The sequence below is a fragment of the Mesoplodon densirostris genome, chromosome 7 (assembly GCF_025265405.1).
Source record: "Mesoplodon densirostris isolate mMesDen1 chromosome 7, mMesDen1 primary haplotype, whole genome shotgun sequence".
NCBI classification, from domain to species: Eukaryota; Metazoa; Chordata; class Mammalia; order Artiodactyla; family Ziphiidae; genus Mesoplodon; species Mesoplodon densirostris.
In genome coordinates, this window is record NC_082667.1 from 59,956,638 (window position 1) to 59,978,956 (window position 22,319).

Below are 22,319 nucleotides of genomic sequence, written 5' to 3' on the forward strand. Positions count from 1 at the left end.
GGCTACTCTTTGTTGCGCTGCGCAGGCTTCTCATTGCGGTGGCTTCTCTTGTTGCAGAGCACAGGCTCTAGGCACATGGGCTTCAGTAGTTGTGGCATGTGGGCTCAGTAGTTGTGGCTCACGGGCTCTAGAGCACAGGCTCAGTAGTTGTGGCGCACAGGCTTAGTTACTCCACAGCACGTGGGATCTTCCCGGACCAGGGATCGAACCCATGTCCCCTGCATTGGCAGGCGGATTCTTAACCACTGCACCACCAGGGAAGTCCCTTCAGATCTTCTTGCTTCCAGCTGTGTGACTGTGCCCATATCGTCACTACCTGTTGGTCATCAGGACCACAGCTGAGGAAGAGCCCCTCTTTACTGTAGGGGTGGTATAGTTGGTGAGCAAAAATCTGCTATTTAACTAAGCAGGAGGCACACTCTTCTGAACAGTCCTGTGGTGGAGTAAAAACTGGAACAGTGATGAAACTTTTTACCTTTGAATAATCTAGGACCCTCTTTTTCATGGGCAAAAATTCCTGTAGGCTCTTAGATTATTTTGATTACAGTGTTATTTAAATATGTTATTTAAATAAACCCAGGTTAAAAATATATGCTTATAGCTTTTATACAAGTATAAAACCAAGACAGTTATCATTTAGCTACAAACAAATGTATAAAATCAGTAAAATTCAAATTGACAAAATGAATTAAATGTAATAGCTGATAATGATCAGTTGACCCTAAATTGCTACTTGAAACGTAAGTTATGGTATTCTCTTCAGGTTCTTTTGATTTCTCAGTGCCTGTACTACCATATGCCTATAAGACTCTTTTCTCTCACCACCCTTTTCACTTTGTTAGTATAGCATCCACTGATGTCATTTGATCTCCTCTGTGTTTCAACCATGTCATTTACATTTTAAGTTTAAGGTCATTTTAAGTTCAAGATCTATTCTCATTAACCTAAGACCACTGGAGTAAAACTACTTGGCCCATTGATTGTAAACACAGGCATTGGCACAGAAATCACACGGCAATACTCCAGTAAAAGGTGATCATCTATATAATCCTGGGTTAAATTATATCTTTTAAAATGATTTATTAAAATAAAAACAAAATGTAAATTCCCACAAATAATTTATGGACCGCAAAAATTATGTGACTATATCCTCAGCTTCCACTATAAGGAAAGCTACTCTAATTATTTTTGCCTATAAGTATATATGTGAGGAACAAAATAAATTTGAGATTGGGATGGGGGCAAAAGGGATTTCCTAAAGCAGTATACTCAGACCAGTATAGTCTTGGCTTGACTCTCTTGAAGTATGCTGCTTTAAGTTTGCCTGTGCAATTCACTCACCTTTATCACATAATTTTACTTGATTGCTAATTCTGGAGTGTTTGTTGGAAATGAAGATTGTTTAGCAGCAGGGTGAGATGGAAAATAATGAATGGCTGAAGGACTAAAATTCATGTATATTTAAAAGATAGTCAAAGTGATATATATTAATATTAAAGCTTTTAAATCAAGTATTTTTGGAGTCTGTGAAGCTCCTTGCAAAGTTCTGGGATTCCCTGGAGCACAGAGATAAAACATGGTCAGTAAATAAGCAAACAGCAGCAGCAACAAGATATCCTGGGGAGAGAGGGGAATCTGATTTCCAGAATTGCCACATTATATTTTAAATGTCCCATTCTTAACCAAAAACTAGACATACAAAGAAACAAGAAAGTATAACCCATACACAAGGAATAAAAGGAGTCAATAGAAACTAACCCCAAGGAAGCCCATACATTGAACTTACTAAAGAAAGATTCTAAATCACCTGTTTTTAATATGATCAAAGAGCTAGATGAAACCATGTCCAAAAAACTAAAGGAAAGTATGAGAACAATGTTTCACCAAAGAGAGAATATAGACAAAGAGATAGAAATTATAAAAAGGAGCCAAATAGAAATTCTGGAATTGAAAAGTACAGTAACTGAGATTAAAATACACTGGAATGATTTGGCAACAAAGCTGAACCGGCAAAAGAAGGAATCCATGAACTTTAAAGATCAGACAATTGAGATTATCCAGTTTGAGAAAGGAGTAGATGATTTAAGTATGATTTAAAATACAATGCCTAAAAAAAAAAATACAGTGCATAAAGCAATAGGGACTTCCCTGGCGGTGCAGTGGTTAAGACTGTGTTTCCAGTGCCTCCACTGCAGGGGGCATGGGTTTGATCCTTGGTCGGAGAACTAAGATCCCACATGTCACATAGCCAAAAGATTAAAAATAAATAAATAAATAAATAAAATACCTCTCCCTTTAAAATAAAAAAGACAGTGCATAAAGCAATAATTATAAAACATTGATGGGCTTATAATGTATAAAGATATAGCTCTATGACAAGAAGAGGGAGAGAACAGAGGTATGTAGGAGCATAGTTTTTTGTTTTTTTTAAAAAAATATTTATTTATTTATTTGGTTGCACTGGGTCTTAATTGTGGCAGGTGGGCTCCTGAGTTGTAGCTCAAAGGCTCCTTAGTTGCACCTTCCTGGCTCCTTAGTTGCGGCATGCATGTGGGTTCTAGTTCCCTGACCAGGGATCAAACCCTGGGCTCCCTGCATTGGGAGTGCAGAGCCTTAACCAATGTGCCACCAGGGAAGTCTCTGTAGGAGCATAGTTTTTGTATTCTGTTGAATTAAGTTTGCATTAATCCAAACCAGTTTGCTTTAATTTAAGATGTTAATTGTAATCCTCAGGCGACCACTACGAAAATAACTCAAAAAGAACTAGTAAAAGAAACAAGGGAATTAAAACGGTACACTGTTTTACAGACCTCACAAGAAGATACTATTATTATCTCTTTCTAGATGAGGAAACTGAGGCTTAGAGAGGTTATACAGCTTAAGTACACAGCAGAATCAAGACTCAAAACCAGGTCTGTCACCAAAATCCTTTAATATAGGTCCTATAAGAGAAATAGGTGAAATTCTTGGATAGAACATAGAAATGTTTAGGGTTTATTATTTTAATAACCATCTTTGGTAAGTACCATACTCTCTAGACTCTATCAGATCAGGAATTTAGTGCTCAAGGTTCAGTGTTTCCCCAAAGTGACATTTCTAGTAAGTGGTAGAACTGGGATTTGAATGCAGGTGTATGTGGTTCAAGGCTTTCTGTTGAACCATGCTGCTTTGGGGTTGCAACCTAAGTTTTGAGATGGTTTTAGCACACACAACTAGATAATGCATGCTAGTAAGTAACTCAAGAGGATGACACAGACTTTTTTTTTTTTTTTAATAAATTATTTATTTTTGACTGCATTGGGTCTTTGTTGCTGCGCGGGCTTTTCTCTAGTTGCAGTGAGCGGGGGCCACTCTTTGTTGCGGGGCGTGGGCTTCTCATGGCATTGGCTTCTCTTGCTGCGGAGCACAGGCTCTAGGTGCGTGGGCTTGAGTACTTGTGGCTCCCGGGCTCCAGAGTGCAGACTCAGCAGCCGTGGCGCATGGGCCTAGCTGCTCCACGACATGTGAGATCTTCCCAGACCAGGGCCCGAACCCGTGTCCCCTTGCATTGGCAGGCGGGCTCTCAATCACTGCGCCACCAGGGAAGCCCGATGACACAGACTTTGTAGAAAAGCAGTATTGAATTTTCCTTTCCTGGCTTTGTAATTCACAGACAGAAAGTTTCTTACTTGTTTCCTCTTTCATAGAACCGAAGTAATTTAGTGCTTTTAAATAAAATAACCAAGTATAAAATTAGATGATGTGTTTCTAATTCTACTTTATATCAGTTGACAAATTAAACCATCTATTAAGATATTTACAGTGATGCAAATACAGTCCGGTACTTGCTTTGATCTCTTTAAATTTGTAAAAATCTACTTTTTCTTTGCATCCTGCCTAAGTACAGCTTGGAGTCTTCTCAGAAAGAGAAACAAATGTAGGCAGGCAATTATTGTTTTCTTCCATCAGCAAAGGAGGACTATAGAGTTTCATGATTTAATTTTAAGACAGCTTATATTTATCATCATCTTGATATTTATATCCTTGACTTTTACCAAAGACTCTTGTAGAATACCCATTGCTGTCAGAAAAAGAAGGGTTTGCTTTTTCTAGGCTGCATTAAGGAAACTCAAGAGATTTCAGCATAACTCTATGACTACAGAATCTCTGCCCTTCCTGGATCTAAATAAGGAAGCCACTGTTTAAAGTTCTTACTTTAGGGAAAATTGCATCAGATGCTTAGAAAAATGACAGATTTTCTTTCTCCTAACTCCTAATTCATCATAATGTTCCTCTTCAAATAAGTTCCAGGAATTTATACTTTCCTGTAAAGTAAATGTTTAGTGGGACACCCTAGAATTCTAAGCTTCTGAATTTGTCTTTAGGATATCCCAATTTTTCTTTACTATTTTGAGTATTCACTACTATGAGTTGAGTTCCAAACTCAGCTGATTTTAGAGATCAACTTGATCAAATGAGTAAAGAGGGCAGAAGTAATATATAAGAGAATATGTGGTCTACAGGTAACTGAAAAGAACATGGATGCTTAAAGGCATTCAAATTCAGATTTTTCAAAAACACTGCTAGATTATTAAAACATATTGCTGATCAAAGTCACCATGGTTTCTCAGTTTAGGTATTACAGACTTCTTCCCCTAGCAATTTGTACCAAATAATCAAGAACAAAGTTTGGCTGTGTTTAAAATGTACATTTGGATGAGTTACCTCCCAAATTTTTGAATAATGGAAACCACCAAGAAGCTCATACTGCCAGATAAACTCATATTTGTGTAAACCTTGAAAGAATGCTTCTCCTGCCATTTCTGAGCATATATGTGAATTCTAACGTGTCATTGATTGTGAAATTTATGGCTCTGCACACAGATCTCTATAGGAACTGAAGTTTGTGCACATCTGCTCATTTGAAATTGAACATACAACTATACTTAGAAAACATTCTTGTGCCTTGCTCATATAAATGCTAGACAGGGCTCAGATGCATCTTCACCATGCATGTCCTTGTCAAACTATTATAGTCGTGACACTTTTATCATTTATTGTAAGCCTTAAAAAGTTTTTACCTTACTTTAAATTTATAAGAAATACATGAAGCTTTTGGATTGTATTTGTGATTCAGCTTTGAAATAAACATTGCCTACTTCAAACTTTCAGATCAGTTTAATTGAACAGAACCAGGAATAGTAAGGCAAGCTATTGAATTGTTATTACTTGCAGTTAGTGATATATATGAATCAAGATTTTTCTTATAATGCAACCAAGAGAAATAATTTAGATAGTAGGGCTGATATAGGCTACAAGTATCATCCATAATGCTTTAGTAAGGAGTCTCTTAACTGCAAATAACAAAGACTCAACTCAAAGTAGCTTGAGCAAAATAGGAATTTGTTGGTTCAGGTAAACAAATCACAAGGACAAGGTGATGCTTACTCAGGAACCACCCAATCCAAGGATAGTCTCTTGCCCTCTCCTCTGCCCCCCATTCCCAGCTTTACTCTGCCAAGTTTCTCATCACTGCTTTTCCTTGTGAGTTGGTTTAAGTCTCCTGGGGGGAAGAATAGCCATTTGGTGGGAAGAATAGGCCATTTTGAACTCATCTTTCAGCTTCCATCCCAGGGATGACCTAATTTAGGTCAAGTGCCAGGCTCTGCCCAATAAGTTTGAGCAAAGGGCAGGGGTGTGCTGTTCTATCTTGCATACCAGCTTGGCCTGCAAGTTTACCTCTGTGGTCAAGAGAGTAGGATTTTAGGGAGAGAGAAGGTGTGCAACGTCATATATGTTTTATGTCTTGGGATTCCACATAAAAAGATGCCACTACTAAAAAGGTTTGAAAACTACTGCATTAGACAGAGTTTTGTGAAATTAGTTTCTTCTCTAGCTTATACAAAATTTTACCAATGTTACATAACATCACTAGGCTTACTTTTCCATCATGGGACTCAAGTGTGGGCTCATTTTTTTTTTTAACATGTGAATTCTGATTGGTGTATTATTTGTTGAACAGATATATGTTGAGTACTACCAGTACATCAAACCCTTCGCTCAATACAGAAGACACAGTGGTAAACAGCCAGACAAGATCTCTCCCTTAGTGGAACTTAACAAACCAAAAGCAAAGACAGACAAATAGGCATTACCAATGCCTATTTTATGCTAAAATTTTACACTATGATTAGGAGTTATAAAGCAAAAAGACTTAATCATTCTGGATGTCCAGAATAGCTAATGATTAAATGAAGATCTTGATAAGTGAAAGTTAGCCAAACCAAGGAGGAGAGGGTAGAGAGAAGTCAAGAAAGAGGAAGAGCCTTTGTGAAAACCCAGAGATAAAAGAGGAATATTGGAGGAATCAAAAGATGTATATTGTAGGGATAATAGGGAAGGAAATGGGGAGCAATAAGTAAAGAAGCAAAGAGGTAAGCCATGTTCAGATCATGCAGTCACAAAGTCATAAAGGTTTTTGTTTTGTTTTGTTTGTTCTTTGAACGTAATGAGTAGTCAGTGAACATTGTTGAGCAGTCAAGTAAAATATGAAGCTTGGAAACATCCGCCTAGCCTCAATGTAGAAATAGGTTGGCAAGATGCAGGGCAACAGGAGATTGCTGCAGTAATCCAGATGAAACAGGATGTCTGGAGGGTAGTAGCTGTGAAGGTTAGGAGGAGAGGTTGGATTTGATAAATATTTAAGAAATGGAATCAACAAAATTTAGTAATTAACTAGATGTTGAGAGAAAGGCAGAGGGGCAAGTAAACTTTTACTTCCAAGTGTCCGACCTAGGCGAGTGAGTGGATAGTGGCATTACATACTGAGCTAGGAACACAAGAAGAAGAGCAGTTGGAGAAGAGAATGGTTTAGTCTAAGAGGCAGTTGGATATATAGGTGTGAAAGTCAGAAAAAGGAAATAGTGTCTGGTCAAAATTTAAGTCAGTCTGAATAATTACATGATATATTTTCATCAGAGTAAAGCTGACCCAATTAAGATAAAGTAAATGCTTGATTCTCTCTAATTCACTCCCAGAATATTTCTTCAGTGCCTTCCCTCTCATATAGTTGGGGCCTGCTTTTGTACCTTCCACCCCTCTCAGTTCAGTTCATTTCAGTAAGTATTTATTGCAGGCTTTCCCTGCTAAGGTTAAAGTAGGGATATAGGCAGAAACAAGTGTTGCTGACCTCAGGGAATTAATGGTGTATTGGGGAAATCAGATACATATATAAATGTTTTTAATATGCAATTTAGAATTGCATATTGGTGGGAGGGACAACTGTATGCAGAGCAATAGGAGATTGCAGCAATAATCCACATGAGACAGTTACTAAGTACTGTGGTAGACAACGGTAAGTACTCTGTGTGATAAGTACTGTGATGGAAGCGTTTGTAAAAAGCATTTTCAAGCTCTTTCCTTTGGTTCCCAGTATTTAATTCTGTTTTAGGGAACTACTTCGTTTTAATTATTGGCTTTTTATCAAAGTCCATATATGCACTCTACCTTCTAATCACAAACCAGGTTGAGACAGTGTTCGCCAGAATTGCTTTGAACTTCATCTCTCGGCACCATCACTGGTTCAAACAATTTCAGTTAACTTGAGGCAGGGGGCTGGAGCCAATCATAGGGTAATCATCCACTTCCTATGCTTTGAATTCCAACCATTTCTTAATTTTTGTACCTCCTGCATTAACTTTATGAACACTAACAATAATACACCTAGGCCAGAAGGCCTCCAGCTATCTTATTCTTATCAACCAGAAAAATTGGTACATGGGCAGGTTAATGAATCCTGCAACCCTATAAAGGTAATAATTAAAATTTGGGGTATTCTGGGTGTGAATATGATGATATGATGAAAGAAATATTTTAAGATTAATCTCTGTGTGCTAGAAGAGGCTCCCAATCACTTGGCCCACCTCCCACCTAATGTAAATTCATTAAGCCTCATTTGGGTCCCTGAAGCCAAGAGAAGCCTTTACTGTATTTGGTACATGATGACTAATGGTACATTTTTCTCTTAACTGGAATATGGTGGGAATAGCTTGCCTGTGAGCTAACTAATTCAGTGCATTTTTGTTGCTGTATTGAACTCTAGAGTAAAACGTTCATTTATTCTTTAAATATTTTTGAAAATCTGTTATTTGCCAGGCACTGTGCCTGAATAAGACTTAATCCATGACTTGAAATAATACCCATGCAACATACAAAAGATTGTGGAAGCACTAAGGAGGAACTGGTTGAGTCAGCTTTGTAAAGCACTTGGAACATAGTGAGCCATTAGTAAATGTTAGTTGCCTGTGTTAGCCATCATTATTACTATTTGAGTGGGTAAGAAGAAGGGAAGGACATTCCAGGCCAAGAAAATAACTTAATTGGAAACATGATAGTAAATATCATTTTCCAGAATGACTTGGTGTGGTTGGGATGTGAGTACAGTGCAGACAACAGTGATAAGAGATGGTGCTAACGAGAGGTAGTTTGGGACTAGATTATAAAGGCCTTTAGATACCAGCTGAAGAATTTTTGACTTTTCAAAATATACAGTGGGAGCTTAAAAAAAATTTTTTTTTGTAGCATCACTTTTTATTTCTAATATGATATCCAGATTTTCTTTTTACTTTTTTTTTTTTTTTTTTTTTGCGGTATGCGGGCCTCTCACTGTTGTGGCCTCCCCCGTTGCGGAGCACAGGCTCCGGACGCGCAGGCTCCGGACGCGCAGGCTCAGCGGCCATGGCTCACGGGCCCAGCCGCTCCGCGGCATATGGGATCCTCCCAGACCGGGGCACGAACCCGTATCCCCTGCATCGGCAGGCGGACTCTCAACCACTTGCGCCACCAGGGAGGCCCCTTTTTACTTTTTTTATGGAAAATTTCCTGTATACAACAAAGTAAAAATAGTAGTATAATGACCCCCATGTATTCATTACCCAGCTTTAATAATTATCAATATGTGGCCAATCCATTAAAGATTTTTAAGCAAGGCAAAAAAGGAGACTAACATTGGGCCACTTCCATTATGTTAGTTGATCTTCACAGTGTCCCGTGGAGTATGTGGTATTCCCACTTTCCCTAATTATAGAAGAGAAAACCATCAAAATGATGAAGTAAAAATTCTGGGATTCTAACCCATATCCAACTTATTTCAGAATTCAAGTTCTTTCCCATGCTGCCTTTATAATTCTGAAGTAGAGCATGATTCTCAATTGAAAATAGATGCTGATCTGCCTGCTTGATATATTGGTGCTCTTGACCCTATTCAGGATGGTGGACTTCTCTGCCTCCAGCCACTGTGCTTCTACAGGGTCGACAGGATCTAAGTCTACATAAATATTCAATCTAATCAGCTAAAATGACTGTTTAGTCCAGTGGTTGTCAAAGTATGGTCCCCAGACCAGCAGCAAGTTGTTAGAAAATACAAATTCTCAGACCCCACCCCCAACCTACTCAATTAGAAACTCTGCGGGATGGAGCTCATGATGCCTATATTGCTGTTTGCTATGTTTAAATAAAATGTTCCAAGGTTTCCTGCAAACACAAGGTTATGACCATCTACCAAGAGCATTCTAAGGCAAAACCTCTTATCAGAAGTAGCTATATGTTCATTTTTTAATAAGTTAATGAAAAGCATGTCCTAAGGTAGGAATTGTTATTCAGACTTAACACCAGCAGTCTCTCTGGGGATGTTGCATAACCTCATGGAAAGGAATCTTGAGGAATTTGCACTGCCTATATTTACAGTGCTTGATGGTGCCATCTAGTGGTTTAAGCACTATAGAACCTGCAGATTTATTAATGCTTTGGGGACAGAATTTGTGTTATTTTTTAAAAGTCAATTTTATAGTGAATGTTTAATGAAAGTAGGATATATAATTTCCTTACTATAAAACCTCCATTGAGGATTCTTAGATATGACACCAAAACATAAACAACAAAAGAAAAAAATAGCTGAATTAGACCTCAACAAAATTAAAACTTTTGTGCATGAAAGGACACTATTGAGGGACTTCCCTGGTGGTCCAGTGGCTAAGATTCTGCGCTCCCAATGCAGGGGGCCTGGGATCGATCCCCGGTCAGGGAACTAGATCCCACATACTGCAACTAAAGATCCCGCATGCCGCAACTAAAGATCCCACATGCTGCAGTGAAGATCCCGTGTGCCTCAGCTAAGACCCAGCACAGCCAAATAAATAAATAAATAAATAAATATTTTTAAAAAAGGACACTATTAATAAAGTGAAAATGTAGCCCACAAAATGGGAGACTGTATTTGAAAATCATATATCTTATAAGATATATGTATCCAAATATATAAATAGTATTCAAATATATAAAGAACTCTTACAACTCAACAACAAAAAGAAAAACAACCCAATTTACAAATGAGTGTAGGACTTGAGTAGACATCTCTTTAAAGAAAATATACAAATGGCCAATAAACACATGAAAAATCCCTCAACATCATTAGTCATTAGAGAAATGCAAATCAAAACCACAATGAGATACCACTAGGACAGCTTGAATAATTAAAAACAGAAAAACAGAAAATAAGTATTGATGAGGTTGTGGAGAAATTGGAACCTTTATACATTGCTGGTGGAGATGTAAAATGGTGCAACCACTGTGGAAAACAGATTGTTAGTTCCTCAGACAGTTAGACACAGAATTACCAGAGGACCCAGCAGTTCCACTACTAGGTATATACCCAAGAGAATTGGAAAATCCATAATAGCCAAAAAGTGGAAGCAATCCAAATGTCCACCAACTAATGAATGAATAAACAAAATGTGGCATATCCATACAATGCAATATTGTTTAGCCATAAAATGTACTAATACATTGATGAACCTTGAAAACATGCTAAATGACAGAGGCAGGCACAAAAGACCACATATCATATGATTCCATTTTTATGAAATGTCCAGAATAAGCAAATTATAATAGAAATAGAATTATAATAGAAATAGAAAGTAGAGGGGCTTCCCTGGTGGCACAGAGGTTAAGAATCCTCCTGCCAGTGCAGGGGACACAGGTTTAAGCCCTGGTCTGGGAAGATCCCACATGCAGTGGAGCAACTAAGCCCATGCCCCACAACTACTGAGCCTGCGCTATAGAGCCCGTGAACCACAACTACTGAAGCCCACGCGCCCCGTGCTCCGCAACAAGAGAAGCCACCGCAATGAGAAGCCCACGCACCATAACGAAGAGTAGCCCCCGCTCACCGCAACTAGAGAAAGCCTGCGCACAGCAATGAAGGCCCAGCGCAGCCCCCAAAATTAATTAATTAATTTTTAAAAAAGAAAGTGGTTTAGTGGTTGCCAGAGGCGGGGAGAAAGGTAGGAATGGGTGCAACCACTTAATGGGTATGGGATTTCTTTTGGAGGTAATGCAAATGCCCTGGAATTAGATAGTAGTGATGGTTGCACAACATTGTGAGTGTACTAAAAGCCACTGAATTGTACACTTTGAAATAGTTAAAATGGTGACTTTTATGGTATGCGAATTTTACCTCAATTTTTAAGAATATCTTTGTTAATTTGTAAGACTGCAGAACGTTTATTATTATTATTAATGATATATTTTACCATAGCTGTTGCTAGTATGTATGTATGTATTCTATTCTACTTTGTTAGCCTAAAATTATTCAATATATTCTTTTCCATCTACAGTTTCCACAGTTTTTATTTTGGTGGCTATGCATATTTTAGTCTGTGTATATCATAACTTAATATATCTGAAATGTTTAGTGGTTTTCTCTTCTTTTTTTTCAATTTCAAAGAGTCCTGCTCTAAATGCTTAAATAAGTAAGAATGTTTAAAACTCTTTGTAGACTTTGCATTGGTGTTTCTTCCCCAAAACAGGATTTCTGAGTCATTTTTTAATTTTTACTATTTCTATTGTGTTTTTTCTCTGACTGCTCTATAGTAAGAATATATTAATTTAGAATCCTACCAATAATGGATGAGGAAAGATGGAGGAGATTAATGTTTATTGAATGTCTGTTCTGTTCCAGGCACTGTGTCTGGATTCTTTACATCCATTATTTCATTTAACTCCCACACCTACTCTTATAAAGGGACTACAGAAGTTGACATAACTAATAAGCAGATGAACAAGTATCAGAAATGAAGCATTTTGTCTCCCAAGTGTTATCCTGTCCCCACAACTTTACCAATATTGGGGTTTACCTTTTTTAGTTCCTATTTATTAGAGAAATTCATGTTTTCCCAAGTGATTGTTTAAAGTTTATATTTATTCTTACATAACGACCTATATCTTTTATTAATTTTTTATTAATAGATCTTAAACTGAACTTACCTTTTAAACAATAGGCATTGTGTGTCAAAGCTTTATCATAATTTTTTTGCTTTTGTTTACTCCTCTTTTACAGGCTCTTGATGGAAATGTATATGACCACCTCAAGGATTATTTAATAGCCTTCAGCCGGACGGAGCTAGAGACATGCCAAGCTGTGCAGAACACATTCCAGTTTTTATTAGAAACTTCCAGCAAGGCGAGTTACCTTTAGTGCAATATGTGATATTATCCATTTTAGAATCTAAAATGTTTTTTGCATACAAACAAAATGAAGGTACCAATGACATTAGAACAATGCTTTAAAGGACAAATCTCCTAGAAACGCTATTTCTTTTAACAAAATTGGAGGGTGTATTGTTCTCCTTGATGAAGGTCAAAAAAGTCTATTGCCATGTATGTTGCTCTTGAGAAGATGGTTTAAAGAGCTTTTATCTTTCACTCAAATGAATTTTGAATACACTCAGTTCGTAAAACAACAAGGTCATGTGTCAGTGCGAAGAATAATAAAGGGGCGCAAAAAGGAAAATTAACATTTTATAATTGATAAAGAAATTAATGTTATAATATCTTGTTTTTAAAAATTAACCTTGCCTTCTATATGCTGTCATTCTTTGATAGTAATCTTTTCATTCAAATGTGTTGACGTCCATCAACTTTGCTGGTCTGTCACACTGTTTACATAGAAAATAAATGAAATCATTTTTCTTTAGGATCTGACAGATTAAAATTTTTTGCAGTAGAGAAACTGCCCTGTGGAAGATAAATTGCTCCTGCGATTAATAAATCTTATTTTCTTTCTGATAAATTAAGTGCATAGTAAATGTTTCCTGACTGAATGAATACATTTATTAAAATATATTCATTTTATAACTGCTATTTTAAAAGATCCAGTTCAATTCTCCTTTTTGGCAGGAGGAGCAGGAACTAGCTAGTACCTTAGAAAGTTGTTTGGAAAGGAATCAGGGTCTCCATCTCACAAGACAGTGTCCAAAGACAGGAAAGAAAAGGGACACAGACTTTTCTTCCTGAACGCCTCCATGTGTATTTATTCTTATTTTCAGTGTACCATAGCTCCAATTCTATTTTTAGAAAAACATTTAAAATGTTAAGTTGATATGGGAATACAAATATCACTAGTCTGGTGCTTTGAAATCCTGTCATATTTTTGTATTCTTATATTTTCACCCCCCAGGATTCAATAAAAGATATAAAAGGATGAATGTGTAGAAAGGATACATGGATGAATAGATGGATAGTTAAGTGAAAGAAAATGTAGAAAAATAATAATTGAAGAATCTAGGTAGTGGGTATATAGGTGTTTCTGTACAATTCTTTTTATTTTAACATGCGTACATTTGACATCTTCCGTAAGAGAATGTTGCAGGGAAAAGTCTATAAAAACATCTTGGTTTTGTTCCTTTTATGGAGAGGTTGATTTTTGACTGGTAATCAGATTGTTTATATTTATTGGTCCATTCAGATTTTCTGTTTCTTTTTAGTACATTTTGGTAACTTACACTTTCCTAGATGAATTGTCCATTTCATTTATCAAATTTGATGTCATAAATTTGCATATAAAGTTGTTTGCCTCTGTAGTTGTCTCCCTTTTCATTTCTAATATTGTTTGTGCTTTCTCTCTTACTTTGATCAGACTTACCAGTCTATTTTATTAATGTTTTCCAAGAGCCAGCTCTTGTTCTACTACTCAGTGTTCTTGTTTCCTGTCTCCTTAATTTCTGCCTTTATATTCATTATTTCTTTCTACTTTATTACAGTTTATGTTTTTATTCTTTTTCAGGCTTTTTTTTCTATTAGGTTCTATATTTTCAGTCTTTATTGTTTTCAAGTAATCCACTTGAACCTAAAAAGTTTGTCTTTCTGCTTTAATTGCAGTCCATGATATGTTTGTAGGGCTTTTTTATTGTTTCTGCATTCCCCCCCACCCCCGCCCCTGTCATTAACCCATGAATTATTTAAAAGTGAGTTTTTCAAGTTTCCATTCAATGGGGGGAGTATGTAATAGGGGGCATTTTTCATTTCTAATTTTATCAGAGAGACTGTCCCCAGACAGAATTCCTTGAAATCTCTTTTTCCAAGAATAAGTTAAGTTTGAATACACTACCTTTAGTTTATAAAACAGGTAAACATATAGTCTTTAAAATGTGCTAATATTTTATACAGCAGTTAACAATTTTCTAGGAGTTTTTAGCACATCCTCTGAGGTTGGTATTATCATGCTCATTTCATAGAGAGGAAGACAGACCCAGGAAGTTTATGTGGCTTGCCTGAGGTCACACACTCACACACAGTGTTTTCCATACTCTACTATCTATATTATCTCTTTAGCTTATATTATTTTCATAGAAAATGAATTAAAAATGAGTCAACTGATTTGGACACATAAAGAGATAAGCTTTTATTTTCCACTACATTCACTCATATGAGTATCTTACTCCCCAGGGATGAGGAGTAAATGAGATGCTCTTATGTTTAGATTGAAAGTGGTAGTAATAAAAATTTTGTAAGAATGATGTAACTAGGAGTTGTGCCCTTTTGTTCCTAGTACCAGAAGAGCTCATACCTATAAGTTTTATCCCACGTGTTTTTCTGTTACAAAGAGCTTATGTTGGGCTTCCCTGGTGGCGCAGTGGTTGAGAGTCCGCCTGCCGATGCAGGGGATACGGGTTCGTGCCCCGGTCTGGGAAGATCCCACATGCCGCGGAGAGGCTGGGCCCGTGAGCCATGGCCGCTGGGCCTGTGCGTCTGGAGCCTGTGCTCCGCAATGGGGGAGGCCACAACAGTGAGAGGCCCGCGTACAGCAAAAAAAAAAAAAAAAAAAAAAAAAAAAAGAGCTTATGTTGCTCTTGTTATACTGCTAAAAGCAACCTAGTGATCTAATAACCTAAAAAGAAGTTTGAAACTCTTTTGATTTTTATTCTACACCATTACTAGCTTGTCTTTTTGGGGGGGGGGCGGAATTCATTTTTTTCCACATATCTAAATTTTAACTGTACATGTTCTCAAAGATATTTTGGAGGTAATCCATAGTGACACATTGTAAATTTTACAGTGCCCTCTATATCTTTTCTCCCCTAAAGGGAAACAGCTGGCCCTAGGAACTTTTAATTTTAATTATTTATGAAGCTTGCTTTTCTAATTAATATTTTATGAAATGCTTTCTACATGTAACTGAAGCAGATATTGTCAGAGATATTTTCTCTGGCATAGTTAATTCTAAAAGTAGTTCTACTGGCCTTACAGTTTGTTTATGTGTGCTTGCTTTCTGTCTGCATAAGGGAATTCCTACCAATTAATAATGTAGGTCTTTTAACAATTCAAAAATAACAATGTTATTCTATATTTCTTTGGAAATTAAATTGTCTAGTACTGTCATTCTTAATACCTTGAAGACTTACCAAAAAAGTAAACTTAATAAAATGAAGGGGAAAAATCACATGATCATCTCAAAGGACACAGGAAAAGCATTTGACAGAATTCAACACTCTTTTATTATAAAAATGCTCAGCAGATTAGGAATAGAAGGGAACTTCCTGAACATGGTAAAGGGCATTTTTTTAAAACCTGCATCACATATCACACTCAATGGTGAAAGACTGAAAGCTTTCCCCACCTAAGATCAGGAACAACACAAGGATGCCCACTTTTCACCACTAATATTCACCATTGTACTGGAAGTACTGGTCAGAGCAATTAGGCAAGAAATAGAAATAAGAGGCACCAAATCAGAAAGAAAGAAGTAAAATTATCTATATTTGCACATGACATGATTATAGAAAATCCTATAGATTCCACAAAAGTCCTACAGCTAGTAAATGAATTCAGCAAAAGTTGCAAATACAAAATCAAAACACAAATATCAGTTGTGTTTCCATAATACTCCATCAATGAATGAACTGAAAGAAAATTAAGAAAATAATTCTAACTACAGTACCATTTGAAGAATAACTACTTAGAAGTAAATTTATCCAAAACGTGAAAAACTTGTACATTGAAAACTACAAAACATTGCTGAAATTAAAGAAGACCTAAATAAATGGAAATAATAAATGTTTATGGATTGGAAGATTTCATAGCACCAGTATTTCAATATTCCCCAGGGACTTCCCTGGTGGTCCAGTGGGTAAGATTCTGTGCTCCCAATGTAGGGGGCCCGGGTTCCATCCTTGATTGGGGAGCTGGATCCCTCATGCATGCTGCAATGAAGATGCCGTGTGCTGCAACTAAGACCTGGCTCAGCCTAAAAATAAATAAATAATAAATAAATATTTTAAAATATATATATTTCAGTATTCCCCAAAGCAACTAATCAAGATAGTATGGTAGTAGTATAAGGATAGACATGTAGACCAGCAAGAATTGAGAGTCCAGAAATAAACTCAGACATCTGTGGCTAACTGATTTCGACAAGGTTGTCAAGGCCATTTGATAGAGAAAGAATAGTCTCTAATAAGAGGTGCCAAAACAACAGGATAACCACATGCAAAAGAATAAAGTTAAGCCCCTTCCTCACTCCATATATAAAAATTAACTCAAAATGGGTCAACAGGGCCTCCCTGGTGGCGCAAGTGGTTGAGAGTCCGCCTGCCGATGCAGGGGATACGGGTTCGTGCCCCGGTCTGGGAGGATCCCATATGCCGCGGAGCGGCTGGGCCCGTGAGCCATGGCCGCTGAGCCTGCGCGTCCGGAGCCTGTGCTCCGCAACGGGGGAGGCCACAACAGTGAGAGGCCCGCATACCGAAAAAAAAAAAAAAAAAAAAAAATGGGTCAACAACCTAAAACTATAAAATTATAGAAGAGAACAGAGGTAAATCTTTATTGGATTTGCCAATGTATTCTTAGATTTAACATGAACGCTCAAGCAATAAAAGAAAAGATAGATAACTGAACTTCATCAAATTAAAAGTTTTTGTGCATCAAAGAACATTATCAAGAATGTGAAAAAGACAGTCCATAGAATGGGAGAAAATATTTGTAAATCATGTGTCTAATAGGAATTTAATAATCAGAATATATAAATAACTTTTACAACTCAACACATAAAAGACAAATGACCCAATTTAAAAATGGACAAAGGACTTGAATAGGCATTTTTCCAATGAAAATGTACACATGAAAAGATCCTCAGCACTGTTAGTCATTAGAGAAATGCAAATCAAAACCACAATGAAATACCACTTCCCACCTAGTAGGATAGCTTTAGTGTTTAAAAACAAACACACACAACAGCAAGTGTTGGCAAGGATGTGGAGAAATTAGAACCCACTTACAGTGTTTGTAGGAATATAAAATGGTGCAGCCACTGTGGAAGACAGTTCGGTAATTCCTCAAAAAGTAAGACACATGCATGGGACACGGGTTCGTGCCCCGATACAGGAGGAACCCACATGTCGTGGAGCGGCTGGGCCCGTGAGCCATGGCCGTTGAGCCTGCGTGTCCGGAGCCTGTGCTCTGCAACGGGAGAGGCCACAACAGTGAGAGGCCCACGTACCGCCAAAAAAAAAAAAAAAAGACACAGTTACCATATGACTCGGCACTTCCACTTTAAGAGAATTGAAAAAAAGTGTTTAGGGCTTCCCTGGTGGCGCAGTGGTTAAGAATCTGCCTGCCAATGCAAGAGACATGGGTTCGAGCCCTGGCCTGGGAAGATCCCACATGCCACGGAGCAACTAAGCCCGTGTGGTACAACTACTGAGCCTGAGCTCTAGAGCCCGCAAGCCACAGCTACTGAGCCCACGTGCCACAACTACTGAAGCCTGCGCACCTAGAGCCCGTGCTCCACAACAAGAAGCTACGACAATGAGAAGTCCACGCACTGCAACAAAGAGTAGCCCCCACTCACCACAACTAAAGAAAGCTTGTACACAGCAACGAAGCCCAACACAGCCAAAAATAAATAAATAAATTTATTTATTTTAAAAAAAGTGTTTAAACAAAAATTTGTACAGAAATGTTCACGGCAGTGTTATTCATAATCGCCAGTAATTGTAAACACCCTAAATGTCAATCAACTGATGATTAGATAAATAAAATACAGTATATCCATACAGTGGAATATTATTTGTTCATAATAAGAAATGAAGTACTGATACATCATACAACATGTGTCCCACAGAATAAAAAACAAATAGCTATTACCATATTAAAAGATGTTTTTATGGGCTTTCCTGGTGGCTCAGTGGTTGAGAATCTGCCTGCCAATGCAGGGGACACGGGTTCGAGCCCTGGTCTGGGAAGATCCCACATGCCACGGAGCAACTAGGCCCGTGAGCCACAACTACTGAGCCTGCACGTCTGGAGCTTGTGCTCTGCAACAAGAGAGGCCGTGACAGTGAGAGGCCCGCATACCGCGATGAAGAGTGGCCCCTGCTAGCCGCAACTAGAGAAAGCCCACGCACAGAAACGAAGACCCAACACAGCCAAAATTAAATAAATAAAAGATGTTTTTATGGCCTATGTTGTGTCCCCCTAAAATCCATATGTTGAAGTCCTAACCTCTGCTTTCTCAGACTGTGACTGTATTTGGATATAGGGCCTTTAAAGAGGTTATTAAGGTAAAATGAGGTCATATGGACAAGCTCTAATCTAGCATGACTGGTGTTCTTATAAGAGGAGGTTAGAACACAAACAGGCACAGAGGGAAGACCATATGAAGACACCAGGAAGAGATGACCATCTACAAGCCAAGGAAAGAGGCCCTCAGAAGAAACCAACCCTGCCAACACCTTGATCTTGGACTTCTAGCCTCCAGAACTGTGAGGAAACAAGTTTATGTTGTTTAAGCCACCTCATCTGTGACACTTTGTTATGGCAGCCCTAGGAAACTAATACAAACGCTTATACTCACTATTAATCAAAGAAATGGAAATTCAAATCACCATGAGATTCTATTCTATACTTATGAGATTGACAGAAACAGACAGGAATGACTGTTGGTGAGAATATGGATTAACCGAAACTCTTACACTGCCCTGAAGGGTACAGATTGATACCCTTTAAAAACATTTGACATTATCTAGTCAATTTAAAGATGCACTTAGGGCCTCCCTGGTGGCGCAGTGGTTGAGAGTCCTCCTGCTGATGCAGGGGATACGGGTTCGTGCCCCAGTCCGGGAGGATCCCATATGCCGCGGAGCGGCTGGGCCCGTGAGCCATGGCCACTGGGCCTGCGCGTCCGGAGCCTGTGCTCTGCAACGGGAGAGGCCACAACAGTGAGAGGCCTGCGTACCACAAAAAAAAAAAAAAAAAAAAAAAAAAAAGATGCACTTAGTTTATGACCCAGCAGTTCTACTGCTCGGAAAATAACCTAGAGAAACTCTGGCACGTGGGTACCAGGAGACTTTTGAAAGAATGTTCATAGCAACTTCCTTTATAAGACTAGAAAAAGCTAGAAATAACCCAGCTGTCCACTGACAGTAAGATGAATAATGGAATACAAGATAACAATAAAAATGGAAGCTCTGTAGGCACATGCATTAATATGGATGAGATTCATAAATGTAATATTGAGCAAAAAGCAAATTGCACAAGGACCTACAGTATAGCACAGGGAACTATACTCAGTATTTGTAGTAACCTATAATGGAAAAGAATCTGAAAAAGAATATGTGTGTGTTTGTGTGTGTGTGTGTATGGCTAAATCACTTTGCTTTACACTTGAAATTAACACAACATTGTAAATTAGCTATACTTCAATTTTAAAAAAAAGCAACTTGCAAAAGAAGACACACACTAAGATGCCATTTATGCAGTGTTCAAAAATATCCAAGAAAACAGTATCATTTTGAGATACATCATATGTAGTAACACTATTAAAAGGAAAAAAAAAAAGAAGAGCTTGGTAAAATTCAGTAGAGTGGTTACATCTAGAGCAGCATGCATTTGCAGAGGGGCAGATATTCCCCAAGGGAGTAAAAATTGCTTCCAGATTTTGAGGGGTGGTTTGCAAAAAAATCTTAGATATTACAGCAGTCCACAGTACATGAACATATATACAGTATATTTGTGGTATTAAAATTTAATCAAAGAGGGAGATTAGGGACAAAATGTCTTAAAACGGTCCCTGGATTGGGGAGTGGGAGTGATAACACTTAAAAAACATTAAAAAAAAAAAAAAAAAAGGTTGAGGAACACTCCTTCGAAGGAAGGTGGGAAGCAATAAGGAGAGGGTATATAGATTTCGACAGTAATAGTAATGTTTTATTTAATCTCAGTGATGGATACAGAGGTGTTCTTTAACAACTGTTTATTGAATTCTACTTTAGACAGGGTCAGTGTGCTAGTTGCTGAAGGATACATCAGTAATGAGATTTAAGGCCTGACCTCAGTTGTCACAAGGAATGACAGAGGGGAGCAGGAAGGGACTGGAAGGAAAGATTACAAAGGGGATGAGGAAACTTTTGAGAGTGAAGGATAAGTTCATTATCTTGATTATGGTGATATTTTTACAGGTGTATAGGTAAGTTAAGACTTATCAAAGTATGCACTTTAAATATGTACAGTTTATTGTATGTCAGTTATACTTCAGTAACAGCTTTACAGAGAGAGAGATTGGGCATATATCCCAGAGAAAATGAAAATTTATTTTCACACAGAAACTTGGACACAAATGTAGAGTAGCTTTATTCATAATAGCCAAAAACTGGAAACTGCTTAAATGACCTTCAGTGAGTGAGGGATCAAACACATGGTGGTACTTCCATACTATGGAATACTACTCAGCAATAAAAAGGAGTGAACTGTTGATACATGCAACAAATTGGATGAACTTATAGGAAATTATGCTGAGTGAAAATGGAAATCTCAAAAAGATATATGGTGGGACTTCCCTGGTGGTCCAGTGGTTAAGACTCCGTGCTTCCACTGCAGGGGGCACGGGTTCAGTCCCTGGTCAGGGAACTAAGATCCCTCATGCCGTGCCGCATGGCCAAAAAAGAAAAGATACATGGTGCATGATTCCATTATGTAACATTTGTGAAATAACATATTTATAGAAATAGAGAACAGATTAGCAATTGCCAGGAATTAGGGATGAGGAAAGTAGAGGGAGCTATTATGGAGTAGCACGAGGGAGTCATATGGTGATGGTTCAGTTAAGTATTGTGATAGTGGTTACATGAAGTTATATATATGATAAAATTGTATAGACCTCTACACATACACCACCCCAGAATGAGTGCATATATAACTGGTGAAATCTAAATAAGCTTTATGCTTTGTACCAGTGTCGATTTCCTGGTTTTGATATTTACTATATTTATGCAAGATGCCGACATTGGGAGGTGCACAGGATCTCTTTGCAACTTCCTTTCAAAATGAATTGTTTGAGAGAGAAGACCAGTAACTAACCCAGTACCTCTAGTGTACAGATCTTGTTTTCTATGTACTTTCTCCTACTCACTTAAAAAAAATAATAATAAAAGTAAATAAATAAAAACAGTGCTTCTTGGGAAAATAGCACTGATTCTAGATCTGGGACATGAAATATTTAAGGTAAATGTTAAATAATTTGTTATAATGGAAAGCAAGGAAACTGTCAAAACTATCAAAAACTACTAGTCCCATCTCAAAGGGACTCAGGATGTGATCTTGCTAGCCAAAGATGGGATAATTTTAGCATCAATAATGATAATAACAGCAGTAGATTAAAACACATCAAATATTTTTAAATCCGTGACTTCATAATAATAATTTATTAAAGCTATAATTGGTCATTCTTTGGAGGTTGCTAGGGAAACAGCTCAATTTGAAAACTAGATAATAAAGGGAAGAGGAAGTGTTTATCCTGCCTTATACAAAATGTACCTCAAGGTAACTAAATAATTGACTTGGAAAGTTTTTCTTATGGAAGTATTCCAGCTAATAAATGAAAAAGGAATGATAGAATTCCTTGAAAAAGTGATAGAAAAAATAGAAAAATCTCTAGTTTTTGTAACCCCTAATATGTTTAGGCATTTATCATCATAGGTCTGTTCTATTAGTTTCCTACGGCTGCTGTACAA

The 22,319-nt window shown here is 37.5% G+C and overlaps 1 protein-coding gene across 3 annotated transcripts in view; it reads left to right on the top strand.

Annotated features, from left to right (window-relative positions):
- The window catches only part of FCHSD2 (FCH and double SH3 domains 2), a 299,344-nt gene that overhangs the window by 200,945 nt on the left and 76,080 nt on the right, over positions 1-22,319 (top strand). For all 3 annotated transcript variants that reach the window (XM_060103088.1, XM_060103089.1, XM_060103087.1), the window contains exon 9: positions 12,374-12,496. In XM_060103088.1, coding sequence (XP_059959071.1) covers positions 12,374-12,496 — 123 coding nt within the window. The remainder of the gene's footprint in view (positions 1-12,373; positions 12,497-22,319) is intronic.